The sequence below is a fragment of the Venturia canescens genome, chromosome 6 (assembly GCF_019457755.1).
Source record: "Venturia canescens isolate UGA chromosome 6, ASM1945775v1, whole genome shotgun sequence".
In the NCBI taxonomy this organism is placed as follows: domain Eukaryota; kingdom Metazoa; phylum Arthropoda; class Insecta; order Hymenoptera; family Ichneumonidae; genus Venturia; species Venturia canescens.
Genome location: NC_057426.1, coordinates 3915457 through 3933276, shown reverse-complemented (window position 1 = coordinate 3933276; position 17820 = coordinate 3915457). Strand labels below are relative to the sequence as shown.

At 38.2% G+C, this 17820-nt stretch overlaps 4 protein-coding genes across 4 annotated transcripts; 1 reads left to right on the top strand and 3 right to left on the bottom strand.

Moving 5' to 3' along the window:
- Window positions 1–48: 48 nt before the first annotated feature.
- On the bottom strand, window positions 49–4647 carry LOC122412463 (uncharacterized aarF domain-containing protein kinase 2-like). Its single transcript, XM_043421990.1, has 8 exons — window positions 4322–4647; window positions 3145–4064; window positions 2519–2751; window positions 2193–2272; window positions 2002–2119; window positions 1701–1922; window positions 1293–1526; window positions 49–689 (listed from the first exon to the last, which is right to left on the bottom strand). The coding sequence occupies exons 2-8, from the start codon at window positions 3551–3553 to the stop codon at window positions 510–512; spliced, it is 1476 nt and encodes a 491-aa protein (XP_043277925.1). The 5' UTR covers window positions 3554–4064; window positions 4322–4647; the 3' UTR covers window positions 49–509.
- Window positions 4596–6486, top strand: LOC122412470 (transmembrane protein 216-like). The gene has a single exon (XM_043421999.1). The coding sequence runs from the start codon at window positions 5268–5270 to the stop codon at window positions 5694–5696; it is 429 nt and encodes a 142-aa protein (XP_043277934.1). The 5' UTR covers window positions 4596–5267; the 3' UTR covers window positions 5697–6486.
- On the bottom strand, window positions 6484–9738 carry sll (slalom). Its single transcript, XM_043421992.1, has 7 exons — window positions 9447–9738; window positions 8992–9203; window positions 8431–8870; window positions 8183–8333; window positions 7843–8054; window positions 7645–7770; window positions 6484–7558 (listed from the first exon to the last, which is right to left on the bottom strand). Exons 1-7 carry the CDS (start codon window positions 9476–9478, stop codon window positions 7391–7393), a joined length of 1341 nt encoding a protein of 446 aa, XP_043277927.1. The 5' UTR covers window positions 9479–9738; the 3' UTR covers window positions 6484–7390.
- Window positions 9739–9842: 104 nt separating this feature from the next.
- l(3)76BDm (trafficking protein particle complex subunit 8 homolog l(3)76BDm) lies at window positions 9843–17713 on the bottom strand. Its single transcript, XM_043421976.1, has 7 exons — window positions 17052–17713; window positions 15895–16336; window positions 15529–15774; window positions 14120–15158; window positions 13862–14047; window positions 11828–13770; window positions 9843–11688 (listed from the first exon to the last, which is right to left on the bottom strand). The coding sequence occupies exons 1-7, from the start codon at window positions 17206–17208 to the stop codon at window positions 11421–11423; spliced, it is 4281 nt and encodes a 1426-aa protein (XP_043277911.1). The 5' UTR covers window positions 17209–17713; the 3' UTR covers window positions 9843–11420.
- Between the last annotated feature and the right edge of the window lie 107 nt (window positions 17714–17820).

Genomic DNA, 17820 nt, shown 5'->3' with positions numbered 1-17820 from the left:
GCATCGAAAAATTCGGCAACTACGCTCCCGACTTTTATCTGGCGAAAAGTATGTCTGTATATTTCTTTCCCTCTTCTTTTTCTTTATTTTTTTTTTTTTTTTCATTTTTTTTTCGTCAATTACTCTTAATCTTGGCCGAGCCATTCTACCATCATTTTTGTAACGAAACTTTATCTATTTGTTGGATTATTCTATACTCAGCCAAGAGACACTTGTCTCATCGAATTGGTGTTTTTTAAATTCTCTTCGTCGGTTCTCTAATTGATTGAATCGTGCACACCTTTGTAGACGTCAATAATGAATATTTTATCACATTTGCCCACATTTCTCATCACGCTCGTGCGATCATTTAACTACTTCATATTATTTCATCGAATTCGAATATATCCCGTTTCTTTTCTCGATATTGAATCAATAATGGGCCAGACGAAAAAACAGCGTTTCGTCTAATAAACTGTTCGGTAAGATTTTTTTTTTTTTTTCATAATCGTTCCAATTCCTCTAGCTCATCACTCGTTCATCCATTCAACTTTTGATCTCGTTTTTACTTCATTAATTATTACTTCCTTCAGGCTGAGACGCGATCGCAGATGATTCTTCACTATTCTTCCAATCTCTTTCTTGAATCCTTCCACGTCCGAGGACGATTTGCCACTGTAATTTATTATGTGTTCCCCAGCCGTTTCACCCTGCAAAAAAAAATATGAAGTCAACGTTTCTTCCTCATTTTTGGGAGTTTCATATTTTTTACACGTTTTTCTCCTCGAATCGTCAGGCCAAAGGGTCGAAAATGAAGAAAAGCGCATTGCAGAAATCCTTTTATTTTGCTTTTCAATAAATTGCACAATTCGTCTGATTTAGTTGGCAAAATGGGAAATAAATATTTCAACACCGATCGATTCTAACTGGAAACACAAATCTCGATAGTTCTGTTACAGACGATATTTATAGCCAAAAAAGAAGCAACTTTTATTTTCGAAATCCTGACTCTCCTGCTGAAGCTCCAAAATTTTTGAAAGTTCTCGTTTTTTTGTGCTTCGCCGATCGTGAACAAAACTTTTTATTCGTTTCTTCGTCTCTCTTAATCTATATTTTTATCTACTTTTTAATCCTCCGATCGAAAAGTCTGAGTGGGGGAGTTGAAAGCGAATTTTGGATCGAACCAGGTATTACGACGAGCGATTGTTCACAGCGAAAAGCACCCAATGGAGAAAAAACGTATTGAAGGCGTTTTAATAAATGATTTGTCGAATGATTCTCAGGATGAAATGAAAATGTCACTCGAGACTCACGTCTCCCCTGGCGACCGAACGAAAAACATCTCGAAGATTTTTTTTGCCGCGTTCGTCGAGCGAAGCGACTAAGCCACAGTCGAGGAAGACCAAACGGGTTTTGTCGGGGGAATACGCGGGCCAAATTTGACGGAGGAAGCTTGAAAATTTTGGGTCTTCCGAGGCGGCTTGAGATTTTTCGACTAAAATATTGCCTGGGTGAAGATCGCAGTGAACAAAATTATCCTTAAATATCTGGAATATGAATGTAACTCGTTAGCATATTGAGCGTCGAGCCGATTGGTCTGTGAGCGTTCTTTTACGTTTTTTCCTCTCCGAAACACGATTCTTTATTCGCGTGTAGAAATTGGAGGAAAATATGAGAAAAAAAATAAAATAAAATAAAAAAATACATTTGCGGATACTTGCCATTTGAAAGATCGCTGCGATTCCAATTTTCGCTAATTTCCGTTGAAAATTACGATCCTCGCAGTCGAGGTACTCCGATATGGGCGAACACTCGTGAAAACTCTCAACGAGAATCCTCCTGTGCGTCAGATCCATGATCGGGGATGGAAATACGACGTGGACGTTACCGGCGAAGTTTTTAGAAAATTTCACGAGGTTTCTCGCCTCCAGTTTCATGTCAATCTCAAAACAACAAACGCCGCGCATCTCGTAAAATTTTTTAAACTTTCGACTTCTCGCGACTCGAAGATGCTCTCGTTACCTGGTTTTTCATAATGTTGGAAAACTGAGCGACGCACTCCGGCAGGCTCAGCCAACGCAACGAGGGCACAGCGAAGCTCAAACACTCCGAGAAAAAGCGTAAAATCGCCAAATCCCGCCTGAAATTATGCTCCCAATTACTTTTTCGCTTTTCCCTTCGAGAACAGCTCGAATTCATTCTTTACAATTTACTTCAATATATTTTCAATCCCAGGATGCAAAATCTTCACTGCCACCGGAGCCTTTTTCCTCTCGATCCACGCTTTGTACACCTGAAAAAAAAGTAGCCAACATTTCATCACTTTTTCCTCGAAATTATCGCTGCTCGATTTGCATTTCAAACAAAAAAAAAAAATTCATTTTACTCGAAAATTTACGAATTTTGAAAAATATCAAAAAGAAGACTTTAATTTTCGTCCTCGAGTTTCCTTCAAAATAATACAAACATTTCCAATCTTCCGAGTCGTTGAAATTCTACTTTAAATTCTTTCCATTTGAGGATGAAAATTTTAGTGTACCTGAGCACAACATCCAGAACCGATTGGTTCGGATCGATCGAATTTGATAAATAAATTTTTCCATTCCGGGCCGTAAGTTTTTTCGAGTAAATATTTCGTGTAGAGCCAAGAGTGGGCCGAGGTGTGGCGCTGGAGTCGCGTCAGCGTTGTGCATATTTCTTCGGGAAAAATATCTCGACGAGTCGAGGCCCATTGGCCCAATTTGATGAAAGTTGGGCCGAGAAATTCGATGGCTGATCGAGGTAAAAGAATAATTTTTCTCTTAAAAAAGAAACAAAATTATCGAAGAGTTTTTATCGGGGTTTGTGACTCGAAATGTTTAAATATCAGTGACCATTTATCCCGGTTATTCTTGCCCAAATGTTGGAGAATTATTTTAGGAGACTTCCCGCCGACGAGAGCTTGCTTTTCGAAAGTAATTTTTTCTGTGAATTCACAGTGATTTGAGCGAAAATAAAGACTGACGTGGAAAAATCGTTCGACGGGACGAAAAATGAAGTAAAGCGAAGAAAAATAAGAGAAAAAAAAAAAAAAAAGAAATGAGAACGCAACGTTTGAAAAAAGGTATAAATAATGAATGCTTCCATATATAAATAAATAGACGATTATAAATAATAAATATTTACCCCTGAGAAGAAAAGCAGGGAAGGCTTTCGAATAAATCATTCGGGTCATCAGATAAAAGGCAAACACGCTACTGCTCACGAATAATACGAGAGTAATCCTTGTAGCGAGCATCACGAGCTCGGCGATAACGCCCAACAAGGTCGTTCGTTCATCCGTTCTCGTAGGGAAAGGGTTCTCACATATTGCCCTATCCCGGGGTCGTATAATTAACGCCAACTTTGTGAAATAGGGTGTTATCGGCTCGGAACGACTAGACGATGATGATCTTGAGAGCATTATTTCACGCTCGACGTAGCATCGAATGACATTTATTCTCAAGGTCATAGAGGCGGGATCGCCACGCGACCTGCTGGCGAATCTCATGCCGAGCGATCTCATAGAATCGCATATTTGTCTTATAATCTTCATAATTATTCGTTATTTTTTTCAGTTGAGAAGATAAATTAATTGACAAAAAACATCAACTCGTCTTTTCTCAGTCTCACTTTTTGTATTTAATGGTGTGCACGAGCGACAGCAATTCTCGGCCATTGTGATACAGTCATCCTGCTCCACTCGCGATTATCATGTTTTTTTTATTCTTCTTCACATTTATATTCATCGTTTTTATTCATTGTACAATTTCTCACAACAGCGAGCCTCATTGCCACCTTTTCGAATGTTATTATTCAAAGTACTTTTTCAACTGTAATTTCGACTTCAAAATTACGACCATAACCGCCTCACGACGCGTGTCATCTCTCCAAAAACAATAGCATTTATAGGCACACTCGCTGCTTCGTTCGGACCTGCTGCTCAGCTTCGTGTTGGTAAATAGACACATTCAGATTGTAACTACACCATAATAACAGGAAACCTAACCCACGCACGTGTCATTTTTCACAATAAAACATTCAATTTTTCCTCCACCCGCTCTAACCTAAAAACAAAGGAATTTTCCGTGCATGGTTTCGGAATAAAGATGCTTATTCAATAGCTCATAAGATTTTCTGGAAATAATGCAAGGTAGAAAAATTGCTTGAAATGAGTTTCAAACGATGATAAGCTTAGCTTTCCATGATTTTATTTACCGATATTTTTTTTTCTTTATCCCGAATATGTAATGAAAAACAATTGCAAATTTTGGAATTATGTGGTCTAAGGATGAGCTTATAGAAAAATAATCACATAACTTACGGCACTTCAGGCGTGGGGAAAATAAACTGCGCCAGCATTTTATACGAAATAAGCCACTATCTCTAATTAACCTGAGCCGAGCCATTTTTAAACAGTCAAAGCTCATCTATTTTTAATTGAGTAAATATCTAGCACGAAAATAGAACGAGACATTTGAACCCAATCTGTATACATTGTACGTGAAAATAAAAATAGAGGAAAAAAAGTAAGAGCGCGGCAAAAGGAGCTTGGACGATCGACCACGAGTGGCGGGACTGTTGCAATGCATCATCGAGGACATACATGTACACCCCCGTCGCTAGAGAGAGCGAAAAGCGGCGAGACCGCGAGACACAAGCGTCATCAAAAAGGGGTTAAAAATAAACAAAAGGCTCAAAGCGCCTATTATTGAATACAGAAATAATTGGCGAGCCAAGCCTAGTTTGCGCGACGAGTCGCTCAGAATTTATCATCATTATCTCTCGATGAAATCGAGGGATGAAAAATCATCATCGTTAACAGGAAAATAACATAAAACAATCACCAATTATGGAGTGTACACCGACGAGAAAAAGAGACTATACTTGCAAACTAGTGGAACAAAAAATACGAGAAAATTCCATGTGAGGTAGTGAATTATCTGGGAGAGAAACGGTGATGATTTGGACCGAAAAATTAGTTTTAGTAGTGAGAAAAAAGACTATCGCGAGGAAAAAAAACACAAGAATTTGGATAGTGTCCGTGAAGCGTTCCTCGTGTAATAAATATGGAGAAACCTGAATCATTTGGATCGTTAAACAGGAGCCCGGAATAAAATTGCCTTCGAAGGAAAAGAATAAAAAATTCCACTTGCTCCGAGCCGGAGTGGCATTTTTTCCAAATCATTTCTCGTAACTCTTTTTTTTTCCTGAGTTACAAGAGCATATACACAAATTTATAAGATAGAATAAAAAATTAAGGAGTGAAAATGCCTACAGTAATCAATTCGTCGCTGACCTACGAAATTCTGATGTACCTGAATTCCTTTTACTTTGGTATGTTTGCCGTATGCGAGCTCGGCATGGGACTCTTCAAAGCAATAAATTTGCCATCCCCAGGAAGCGGAACAACGGCCATTGAATTTTCCTTATTAGTTTTTCTCATAGCAACCGAAGGAGGGCGAGTTTATTTGGGTAGAAAAGGAAATTTAACGGAAAGAGGATTGCCCATATTTTTGGGAATATTATTGACGATACCCAGTGCTTTGGCTACTCTGTATTTTCTCTTCTGGCAAAATTATGTTCTCAGATTGGAAATGATACTCTGTAGCATTCAACTGGTTCTACTAATAACTGAACTCGTCATCTCCGTTATGTGCCTAGTAGCGATTTATAGACCCACTCCTCTTGAAGAATGAGTCAGGAAACACCCGACAGGCTTATGTTTAGTTGCCTTTTTCAAAATGGAGCATGTAACGCACAAATAGCGCTCTTTCGCTTAGTTCCCTACCCTTGGTAGCACAAAAAATTCGTTATTGCGCTAGGACTTGCACGTTAGACTTGGTTTTTCCTTCTATTATATGAAAAATATAAACTTTCAAGCATTTGTACGATTAAGAGAAAAAATGAATGGTCAATGAGACGCAGTTGCTGAAAAGGAGACGTGTGTCCTGACTGAAAACTTGTATGTATGAGCGAACACCCTGAACCTGCAAGATTGTATGATATTTTTTAAGAATTTGTATCCTGGATTGTATAGAGAAACCGTATTTGTTGTATAGAGCTATAACAAATTGAATTTGTAAAGCAAAGGAAAAGAACAAAAGAAAGAACACCTGAGAGCCTTAAGTATTTTTAACATTGTTAGAACATTCACTAATGTCACTTGGACTTTCAATCAATGGTCAAAGTACTAACAGGATTGGTAGGTTTAACAAATGAATATAAAACACCAAATGAACACTGACTGCCCTGCGAATTTCTGATAACTTTACAGTTTCACACTCTACGTATTTATGATGCATGTTACACATCGCTGTCCTTTTGTTTTCAATTCATTTCTGATCAATTCACGAACGAATTACGTACGAACCAAAGACGTGAAAAAACGTAAATACATGTTTTTAAGCTAAGATTTTTAATATGCAATCACAATGATTTTATATTCGACACTATCTTTTTTGCATAATAAAAACAAAATGTTGGTTACATTCGTCCCAGTTAAACGTTTATTGTTTATTTGTTTACACCTTTTTCATATTCTTATCAAACCCCCTTCCTCCTCCTTCTCCACTTTATCCCTGAATTAATATATTAATTTGAAATTAATTTCGTATTTTCAAAATAAACGAATATAAGTCTCGACGATTGATGTTTATTTATTATAACTAAAATTTTTACGTCACTAATGAGATTCCAAGTTTTCAGGTAACAAAAATACTTTTTTGTTTTTCTTTCGAAAATCTTCGATTGCCGGATACGTCAATACCGGAAGTCATATATAATTATATGTACACGAATATTTTGATTTTCTCTAAGTACTTCCACGTACCGTTGTATTGTCGCGATATACGAGTAACTCTAAAACCAGGCATTTCAATGATTCTCATTGGAAAACCACTAAAAGCAATTTATTCGAAAAATAATTTCTTTCGATGTAGCATTGATTTTTTTTGCACAATCATATAAATTGATTACTAGAAAGAATGCCCAAAATTAAACTTATTCAGTAAGCATTAGCTTTGTTTTGCGGCATTTAGGATAAACTCCAGCAAAAAAATATATTTTCTATAATTATTCAATAAATCGCATAAAACTGCGTTTGCACTTTTGTTTAATCTAAAACAAACTCGATTAAATGTTTTCGTATCCTGAGTAAGTGATAGAAAAATGGAAAGAAAAAAATGGATATTTTGAATTTCAAAAGAAATCGCCAAAGCTGCTCACCAGGACAACGGGAATAAGCAGGAGAGATTTCGGCATCTCTTGCTGCGTCAGAGTTCTCTACTTCCTTTTTCGTAACTATTTGTCATTGCCTATTGATAGCAACGTTTTTCTCAATACTTTTCATCCACAATCCACTGTACACCGGCAACAAATTGTATCGTTATCGTTAATCCTTAACGACGCTACTTTCAGCTCTCCGTCGTCTAATCGCTCGCAGACGATTGCTGCAATATATTCTTAGGAACACTGAGCCGAAGACTATAAAAACGCCGATTACACCGAAAACTGTTATGTTATGCTGGTACACCAAACACGAGATTAATATCGCCAGTCCCTGTAACATCAAAAAAATCGTTTTAATATAATTCTTGATCTCTAACCACGAGTCCAGTATAAATACCATGAATTTGTGAATCTTACCTGGCGGATAGTCATCATTATAACAAATGTCACTGCACCGAATTGCGATATCGTATAAAAAATGAATAATTGACCGCTCGCTGAGCAAACGGAAATGAGCAAACAGTCGACAATGAATCCGTGATACTGGAAAAAATATTGGAACGTTAGAATCGATTATATTTCATTGTTCGACTTTCGAAATTGAAAAATGATTACCTTCATAACAAAATCGAGTGTCTGTACGAAGCTCGACTGTTGGAACAGTGACATTGCTGTTAACATGCAAGAAAACATGTTCACGGCGCACATCATTTGTATACTTGTAACGCCGTACTCGACGAAGAGAGCGTTTTGCCAATTGCTAGTGAAACTATCGAGCACCATGTAACCAGCTAGAAGAATGATACCGGAAATCGTTGTAGCACTGTCTGGAAGAAAAATTTAATCTTTAAAATAATTTCTTTGTTATGTATAAGTGTATGAAAAATCTATTTCAATACACTTATGAGAACTTATTTCGAGATGTTTTAAAATATCAAGATCCCGACGGTTTTACCAGATGTGTGTGTTGAACTTCCCAGCATGAACAGTGTCATTCCAATAGAAATAAGGACAGCAGTCACATATTCGTAATACTCATACGAATTTTTCGAAACGATTTTTCCCATTATCATAACAGGAATGATTTTAGAAGCTTTGGCTAAAACCTGAAACATTCGATTTATCCACAAATTCACGTATCCATTATAAAACTGATGGGTAAAGTTTTCATTAGTTAAAAAATGAAAAGCTAATCAATCTCACTTGAGTGGGAAAGCTGACGAATTTTAGAGCTTCATACTGGCACCAACTGCTCATTATGTTGGACAGAGAGCAAAAAGCATATTTGTATAATGGAGTAGTATGGCGCGGTTGTCGCTTTATAATCAGATACATTCCAGACATCAAAAACGCAAGTATCCGATTGACAAATACCAAAAACTGGGAGTCACGGAAATGGCTTTTTTCTCCTGCGTCATTGACGTATTCCTGTGTCATTATTTTCTCTTGTAAGTAGCCCCATGTTAAGTAACTCATTTGCAAGCCAAAGAAGCAGTAAACAAGAATAAGCGCATCTTGGGAAAAACTTTTCAGCCCGCTTGACGATGACACACGTGCTGGACTGTATGCCGGAGAATCTAACAAGCCAGTGCTGCCATTGCCCAGAAAACAAGTCTCGACTAGTTTGAACAGACATCCTTTACCTAAAAATGAATATTCAGCTTATTTCCATATTGACCGTGCAGATTTCTGATATTTATTTGTGTTTATTTACTAGTATAATGTTGTATAGTGGAGATTTGGAATCGAAACTGAAGAACTCACCAGCTCTCTGAAGATATTTACTATGGCACACGTATTTGTAAATGAGATAGCCAGGCAATAAAACAGTACTGTATCCAAGGAGATTCAAGCAAAGTCTTATGATCCAGCTGTAGGTAGACGAATCGCTCATAAGGTCATTTTTCTGCTCCGTAAACGACTTGACAATTTGAGTCGACACATAAATAATAATAATGGAAAAAAGGATAAGGGTGCTGCACAGAGAAAATATATATATTGAGTTAGTATATAAACAATCCTCATTGACACACCAAGACATTGAGAACAGTAGTAAAACGTCACTGTCAAGGTCTTATTTCACACTTCGATCTTGATAGATTTTCGAGAATAAAAAACCGAACGTTCATCTCATCCGAACGAGAAATAAGACAGTGAAAAACAAAAAACCAAAAATCGAGTGAATTTGTTTGAAATTAGTAAAAAATTATGTCACTCACCATATTATCGCATTGCCAACATAGTTTGCCATAGTTCGTCAAATACCAATAAATAACGAGTCTATTGAGTGAGAAAAGTTTTGGTTAAGAGGTTATTTTGACAGCCATACTACTCGTTGCTCGATTTCAACGAGTAGTTGAAGGTTTTTAATAAATGAATGAACAGGTTTTTCGAGACGCTTTAACATTCACATTATCGTCGCAGACTCGAAAGTTGGATAATGGACAAACAAAAATTGATTGTTATCACTAAAAAATGAACACATAAACGAAGCAACCGGGCAATTGCAGACGACACGACGCAGACATTTTCCGTACCACCCACGTACCACTACCACCGAGAAATCTTGAGGTTTTTTCTGTCACCGTGAGGTGGCGAAACAAAAAGGCGGCAAATTGTCTTCATCGTGTGAATATGCATCTTTTTCTTTTTTAATAAACCAGAATTTTTGATTGTTTTTTGGACCGTTTGGTCTACAATTCATTGTCTAATGTTTATTACATTATTCATACCTTTTACATAGTACAATCGTATAATGTACAAACTTACAGTTTGTTATGAATTTTGCTTACTGTTTTCTTTTTTTTTACCTTTTCAAATACGCGCTCGTCAATAGGAAGCTTTCATTCAACTTCTTACTCTTTTTTTCACGCTCTTTCATTCGCACGCTTATAATTGCACTGTTCGAAATTTTATGCAATAAGAATTTTCACATAACTGTTCAAAATTTTCGCTCATCGCATTTTTCTATAATTTTCATTCGAATAAGAGATTGGTTTATTTAGAATGTTGGTACTTTGCGATTCTATACGAATCACAATGTATTCTTGTTATAATATAAGCGAGATGGACAAGTTTTTTTCCGAGAAAATACCAAACGAAATAAATACATTAAAAATGTGAATAACAAAGCGTAAGAAGTTTTGTGCCGTCAAATATTTCTTCTATTTTTATTTTTTCTTTCATTGTCACTTTTTCAATGTCTCCAGATCAATGTCCTATGATAACGGAGTTTCTAAAGCGGAGAATACCAAAAGTAAATAAATTTAAAATTTGAATAAAAAGAGGGAAAAAGTATCAAGTTAAAATAGTTAGTCATTAGATGTTTGGTATGGATGAGCATTAATTTTGTAGAGTAACGCAAAATTTCACTGTATCTACAATAATAATGTTACTAATACATTAATCCCTTAGTGGTATGAACTTGAAATATATATCTTTATGCAGTTATTTACAGTTTGTTATTTATGTCACAGTTTATACAATATAATGATGACGTTTTTATTTTTTTTTGTGGACTTACGTAAAAACTCACAGTTTTCCTGCTCAAATATATGAGAATACATGTAACGTATGAATTCTTTGTTCTTATTTCTTCACGTCGACCACTTAAAACGTGGAGTGACTCGATATAAACAGGCTCTTTGCATTTATCATCGAAGACTGATCGCCTATATATTCTCTTCTAATTCGCGTTTAATGAAGCACTTGAGTTTATTTAAATATTTTGTTTTTTCATTTCCTCCTAATTTTTATTATTATTGAGGAATCAACAATAATCGTAAGATTCGAAACGTCCACTGGACGATATGTTTCCTTCAAGATTTCTTACAAATATTAGCTCTCTCGATATTTTTCGCTAACAGAGGAATATCGACGAGGATTTTTTTAGTGACTTGTATTTTCTATTGGCTCTGAATAATGGATCGTCGAGCATGGAAATTCTCGACAACGTTTGCTCGTTTCAAAATATTCCGAAACTATTTATATTCGATAAAAATTCACTTCAACCTCTACAAAATATGAAGGATTCTCTTCTCGTGTCGTTTCAATATTTACACTGATCTAAGGAATGATGCGATTGCATAATTCAACTGCTGAGCGTTGAAAAAAATGATCGGGCCTATCGATTTGCAATTTGATATTACCAATTTTTGAGTTTTTTTTACTTTTACTTTTACTTTTAGTCTTGACTACACTGACGAATGGCTTATACTACACGCACTCTCCATTCGCCATTTCTGCAACACAAACTCTCCGCTGTTTGATACCCTCGCGGAAATTTCCAATCTTGATGAGAGATCGTATGTACCTGGCGAGGGAATAATCGCCTGTAATTTCACCGTATTCACTCCGAGCGCATCCACGTGACACTTTATTGCTGTGTGACTGACGTAACGAAAAAATGTTGATGCCTGGGGTGAGTACAGCTGCGATTTTAAACTTGGCAGGGAAGTTTGACTGAAAAGAAAAAAAAAAACATTTTTATCGCAGCAATAAGTGAAAAATATTTTGCAAGATTCTCTTTTTTTCTTCGTTCCGATTCATGTTTTGTTGCTTTGATATTTAAAAAAAAAGTGTAAATTCGAATGTTGCTCACCTGCTTGTACCAATCGTGTCAATCCTGACGTCGATACGAGATTGCGAATGATTTTGTAAGTGAAGATTGACGGGAATAACGCACATGCGACTACGATCGAAATTGTGTTTTCCTTCTCGGACGTGATTCATGGAAAATGAAACAATGTTTTTGAGGTACTCGCATTCAGGAACTTCATCCTTTTTAATAACAGTAATGGAATCAGAGACGTTGCGATCGGGCCCAAAAATTTTTAATCTCGTAGAATAGTCATTTTGATCAGATGACTTTTCTTCGGGTTGTTTGTAGCATTTGTTAACAACAGCAAGATCAACATGATGCTGTCCAATGGCGTGTCTCGCGCTATTTCCACTTTCGGTGACTTTGGCTCTCCACCGTAAAACGAGAGTTGCATCGAGTCTGGTGGTGACAGCGAGTGGGCTTGGGTCTTCCATGTTTCGAATACTATTTTCGTTTGCATTTTCACTGTTACTCTGAGGCTTGATGTGTCGCTTTTGTATAAAATTAATGTATGGAAATCTCGTGACGCCGTCATCAGTCTCGTCGGTTTTCTTGATCAATGAAATATCAGATATTTTCGAAGATTTCTCAATCTTCCTAACGAGTTTCAATAAAACGCTGTAAGTCTCTTGTGGTTGTATTCTAATATTGGAAGGTTCAACGATGCATTCCAGGAGGGACCAAGCTTTGCTCTCAAGGGAGACTCTCTCGAGGGAAATTTCATTCATAAATGGATCGTTCGATTGGTTGGTATTTTTAACTCGTACCGTTAGAGTTAGCGTTGGTAAATCGGTTTTTCTGACAGCGCTTCTCCGGGCGATTGCGCTGATTTGAATGGAATCGAGAACGGTGAGTTGCCACGTGTGCCGACAGAGTCGATATTTTGGTGTACTTTTGGAATCAACGTTTTCCCAATAGAAAAGAAGATCGAGGCGATGATTGCCTTTGACGTGAGGCGCTCGAATCCACAGTGCGATCGTATGTTTGCTTCCAGGCTGTAAACTCGTGCAATCCGGTAGATCGATTTTCGTAATCGCACTGTTCGATTTTTCGTTGTTATTTTCGAGGCAAAAAAGTTTTGGATTCGTAGAGCCAACGTGAATATTTTTCAAGGGCGCTTGTCCCACGTTCTCGAGGACGACGTCGAGTTTTTGCATTTCACCGCACAACATTTCTTGCGATATTTTAGTGAAAGTAACTCTCATCAGCGGCGATCGATCGACGACGTTTATGTCGAGCCGGTTATCGACGCCGTACATATTCGCGCCAGGTTTTTCTTTCACGTTTTTCAAGCGTGGGCCCTTGATCTCGAAAATACGTTTTCCAGTAACGGCAACCATGGGATTGACGATCGGTTGATCGGATGTGGGAGGATTTGAGAGGTCGTAGGATATTCCTATGATTTTCAAGTCTCCGGTTCGTCGAGGCGTGCACGAAAGTACAATCCTCCGTTTTGAGTTCGGTTGGAGCAAAGCGGACTCGAGAATTTCCGTATCGACAGGCATTGGCTCCGGTGACTCTTCTCGGACTCTCTCGTTGCTCCAACTCTCATTCCCACTCGAAAAGTGCCACAAAAGTTTAACTCTCGTTAGTGGAATCAATATTTTCATGGGATTGTAGAGCTCGATCGAGAGATTAATCGGCTCGTCCAATACAGCGTTAGGTCTGACGCTGTTGTTCGTGCGATTCGTGTAAAGAGGAATCGTCGGCTTGAATATCATCGACGAAGAGCCCTGAGCTTCGGCCACGATTACTTCTTCTAATTTCGTCCATCGAGACTCGTCCTCGTCAACGCTTTCGAACGATACGTTACTCGCTGGTATACGCTCGTTCCTCGACGTTGGCAAAAATCCAAGAAGCACGCGAATCTCGTTACCGTTCATCAGGGGCAAAGGAAGAACTGGAATTTCCGAACGATCTTTTGTGTTCTCTTGTAGCAGTAACTGAAAATCATAGATTTACATTATTTTTCTTCCCCGCACTTTTCATTCCCGAAGATTCGTGTATATACTCAAATTTATATTGGCTTCTTACGTGATGAGTATGCAAAAATTCCCGCAAAAAGGCTGCTTGCTGAGCACTCGGCTGCCTGCTGGATTCGTTGAGTAATTTTTCAAACGCTCTAACCGCGTCGCCAACTTGTTTCAGTGAAGCTGCTTGCCTTCCTATTGTGAAGTGAATATGATCTTCCGCCGACGACCATCCTCGGTCGCGATAAACCTGTCGGAGGAACCAAATCATTACAAAAAATATTCACTTTTGGCAATGATTTAAACCAGACTGAGAACTGACCTGATAAGCTTGTTGGTAGCACCTGAGAGAGTGTTTCCTCTGTCCAGCTTTGGAGAATCTGTGGCCGGCGAGTACAGCATGAAACGCGTATTTGTGTATCATTCTTGGGCTGATGAAGCAATAAGCGGCTTGTTCGAGGAGAAGAGCCGATCTGAGATCAGAATCTTCGCTGGTCATGCGAATTAATTGTTTGGCAGCTTCACCGTGAAGGTTCCGGCCTTTGAGGCACTCGGCGCTGAGGAGAGTGGCCCTCGTGGCAAATTGAGGCATTTTGCAACTGTTGGAGTACGTGAGTATAGCGTCGTCCATGTATTCAATTGTTTTTCGGGTCATTTCGCCCTGCATGAAGGCACTGAGAGCTGCCATTTCCAAAGCTCCTGCGTAATAGAGCCAAGCTTGATCCGCTGCAAAATCACGTTTCGCGCTGTGATAAGCCTGATAAGCGAGAGTATAATGTCCGAACATAAAACAGAGATCACCCAAACGACGTAATTGCAACTCGGGTGATTCGCTCGTATAAATAACTGCGTTCGTTGGCGTTGAGCCTGGAGCACCGGGTTTACTCGTGCCGAACCAACGTTTCGTCGCGCTGAACAACGACCTGCTGACGCCTTTTTTATTCGATATTACGTCGCTCAATAAACCTATTTGCTTTTCGACGTAAGGCAACAAACTTTTTAAGCAAAATTCGTTGATCATGTTTCGCAACCTATCGAGATCTTGCGTCGACAGTCTCGAACCGTGTTGAGCTACCGGATGATTCGGCGAATCGGCCCACACGTTTGCATTTATCGGGGTACTGTCACTGTTCCCCATCGAGCCCGACATCGCTGACGATCTTCTCCCAATCTCTGCATTCAAATCTCTGTGCCCTTCCGGACTCAGCGGGTGTATCGTCACCGGAACTGCCTCCTGACCCATTTCCACGTGCATGTTTGGCCCTTCCGATATCTCCGAGGACAAACTCAACTTATCCGCTATATCCGGGGATAACAGGCCTGGATTTTGAGGCGCTATCGGCGTTCCTGCGTGACTCGATCTGCCATCAAATTCATAGAGAAGGTTATTCGTCAAATACTCTTCCGAATCGATCGTTGCCGCGGAACTATTTTTCCCATATGAATAATTAATCCTTTAGCTCCCATTTGTACAGCAATGACCAGAGTATTGATTTTTCTAGCTTTGAACTCCTCTTATTTAAAATCTTACTCGAGGATTCTTTAATTACTCTTCATTTTGCAACATACTTTTTTTTTATTGCGTTCAACACTAAAATTCTCTTTTTGCTCAGAAGTTCGACCCAACAGAACTTTTATGACGCTTCTTTGAATGAGAATTTTCGATCAAATTTAGTGTACAAATATAGCCCCGTATAGGAGAGAAAAGTAGGCAAACTATGGATAACTCACTTGTCTGGTTCAGTCGTAACTTCGTTAGGCATCGCCGAGACTCCTCCCATGTCCGCAGGAGTCCGGGGACTACTGCTGTGATCACTGCTTGCATTGAAATCTGTATGTTTAACGAGGAACTGACTCCAAGGGTCTGGCAAGTGTGTATTGTCGTCTGCATGACCAGGGGGTCTCGAGTTCATTTGTAGTAGGAAACAATTGTTGGCATCGTAAAGATTTTTCATTTCGGTAAAAACAGCCTCGGCTCTGAAAGTAATGTGCGGTCTGAATGACGAATTTTTTACAAGGATTTCATATTTTCAATTTGTCTCTAGCTCGAGCACAAAATGAGATCCCATAGAAATTGTTTTTACGTTTAAAACTTACTTTGCTCTGTCGTCTTGGGCAGAATCATGAATAAGAACATAATATCTGAGAGCATTGTTGTTGAACCATTTTGGCAATTTGCCTGGCACACTCTGATGCAGTTGAGTCGCGATTTGTTGTATTTTTTCCAAAGGATTTTCGTCCCCGGTTGAAACGACGATCATGCAAGCTAAGAAGTGTTTCGTGAATTCGTGATCCGAGGGGAATTGAACAGCCAAAAACATTTCTCGCCAAGCTTCAAACCATGGCACTGCCAAGGGTATGTCGAGGTCTACGTTTGCTATCGTCACAACTGTTACTCGTTCACAAGGCTCCATACTGACTGAATCGTTAAGCATTTTTCTTGCGATCGAAGGCTCTGGGGGCTGAGCATGAATGTCTTGGATAGAGAGACGCAAATTTCTTACTGTAACTGTTGTTCCCTGCAGATCTTTGAAATGACCTATAAACACAATAATAATGGAATGTTTCTTGAACATACTCGTAACAATTGAAAATTCATTAATCAGTAACGGGGCTGTGTCATTGAACTTAGCTTAGTCTAAATCGTTTCTAAAATGGTCAAAGCATTTTAAAAATAAGACTATGCATTTTGCACGGTGACATTTAAGAAATTTAATTATTTCCTGCAGTAATTTTTTCATTCAAAATGGTAATGGGTAGAACCTTTTAATGAAAAACTTTGTAACTAATGAAAAATTCTCAATTTTTTATTACTAAAACACAGTGCCAAACATCATGCCAATTATTGTTTTTCTAATCTTTCGAATATCCTAAAATTCTCTTAAATTGAGTTTTCAGATGTCAGAAAGAGTTTTTAAAATCGTTATAACATTACACAACAAATTCAAGCTCTTTGTGAATGTTAGATTATCTTGAGCTCCAAAGATCTGAACTTGGATACAGTTCAATATATTGGATATTTTACATTGGTGTTCTCTATATGTTCGTTGTATTTCTGTTTTAAGATACAAAAGTCATAAAAAGTATTTCTCCTAGCAGCTTCGTATTATTTCCTTATCTGAAAAATTGGGTCACTCGAGTTTTATAGTATTTTCCTACATTGACAATTGAAAAAGATTATTTCGATGGCAGTGAGACAAAGGTAAAGAATTTGGAAGCAAACGTGAAGGGAGTTTTAAATGGAAGTTTCTTACCTTCGGTATTAAGATTGCAAAAAGGTTGTAGAAGCTCGATGAACGAAAGGTTGTTCTTCTGGCACACGGATTCGGCGATATTTGAGCAAACAGCACCGATTTGGGGCGAGAAAGCATTCCCGATGAATTCCCGAGGGGTTAATTTACATTGAGCCATCGTGAATAACAATAGACTTATAATTCGTTAGAAGAATAATTTTGACATGAAGAAAAAACGTCACGTTATTTTTCTTCTGTATTCAGGTACCCGGTAGGTATTCGGATTGCTATTTTTTCACAAAGTTACACTTGATATCAATCATCGTAGTTTTCCATCACTACTCATTACATGAGTGCGTAGTCACTTGAAAAAAATTAAACAACTCGAATACTGAAATAATTGCGAAGAAAGAAAGAGATTATAATACTGCATCCGCACTAATGATTGTGATAAACATGTCCGAACAAATTTTCGATCACCAACGTCCACCCTCATCGAACAGCTGTTCGCCACTGACGTTACTGCAGCGCAACTCTTGTGAGAGAAATGAAACTGTATAGTTTAAAAATGATCCCAAGCTACTGAGGCCCTCTGTAACATTGACTGCGACCTTTATTTTTTTCATTTTTTAAATTATTTACGAATTCGCATTCTTCCGGATCTTTGCTTCAAAAAAATTTCATGTTTCGCTCGAAAATAAACGTGTTTTACTGAATTCAAAATGTTTGGACTCGTGCTTTTAAATCTCTAGTGTATTTAGGAAGTAGGAGGTTTCGTTGTTGATTCCGG

What these genes read in the sequence shown, in the direction of transcription:
- sll (XM_043421992.1), bottom strand. Translation starts at nt 9,478, where the DNA reads ATGGCAAACTATGTTGGCAATGCGATAATATG. An exon ending in CACTCGATTTTGTTATGAAG is followed by an intron (nt 7,771 to 7,842) that starts GTAATCATTTTT and finishes TATTTTTTCCAG; the next exon opens with TATCACGGATTCATTGTCGA. An exon ending in TAATGATGACTATCCGCCAG is followed by an intron (nt 7,559 to 7,644) that starts GTAAGATTCACA and finishes TTGATGTTACAG; the next exon opens with GGACTGGCGATATTAATCTC.
- LOC122412463 (XM_043421990.1), bottom strand. Translation starts at nt 3,553, where the DNA reads ATGAAGATTATAAGACAAATATGCGATTCTATGAGATCGCTCGGCATG. An exon ending in TCGCAGCGATCTTTCAAATG is followed by an intron (nt 1,527 to 1,700) that starts GCAAGTATCCGC and finishes TTCATATTCCAG; the next exon opens with ATATTTAAGGATAATTTTGT. An exon ending in GTTCGGTCGCCAGGGGAGAC is followed by an intron (nt 690 to 1,292) that starts GTGAGTCTCGAG and finishes TTTTTTTTGCAG; the next exon opens with GGTGAAACGGCTGGGGAACA.
- LOC122412470 (XM_043421999.1), top strand. Translation starts at nt 5,268, where the DNA reads ATGCCTACAGTAATCAATTCGTCGCTGACCTACGAAATTCTGATGTAC.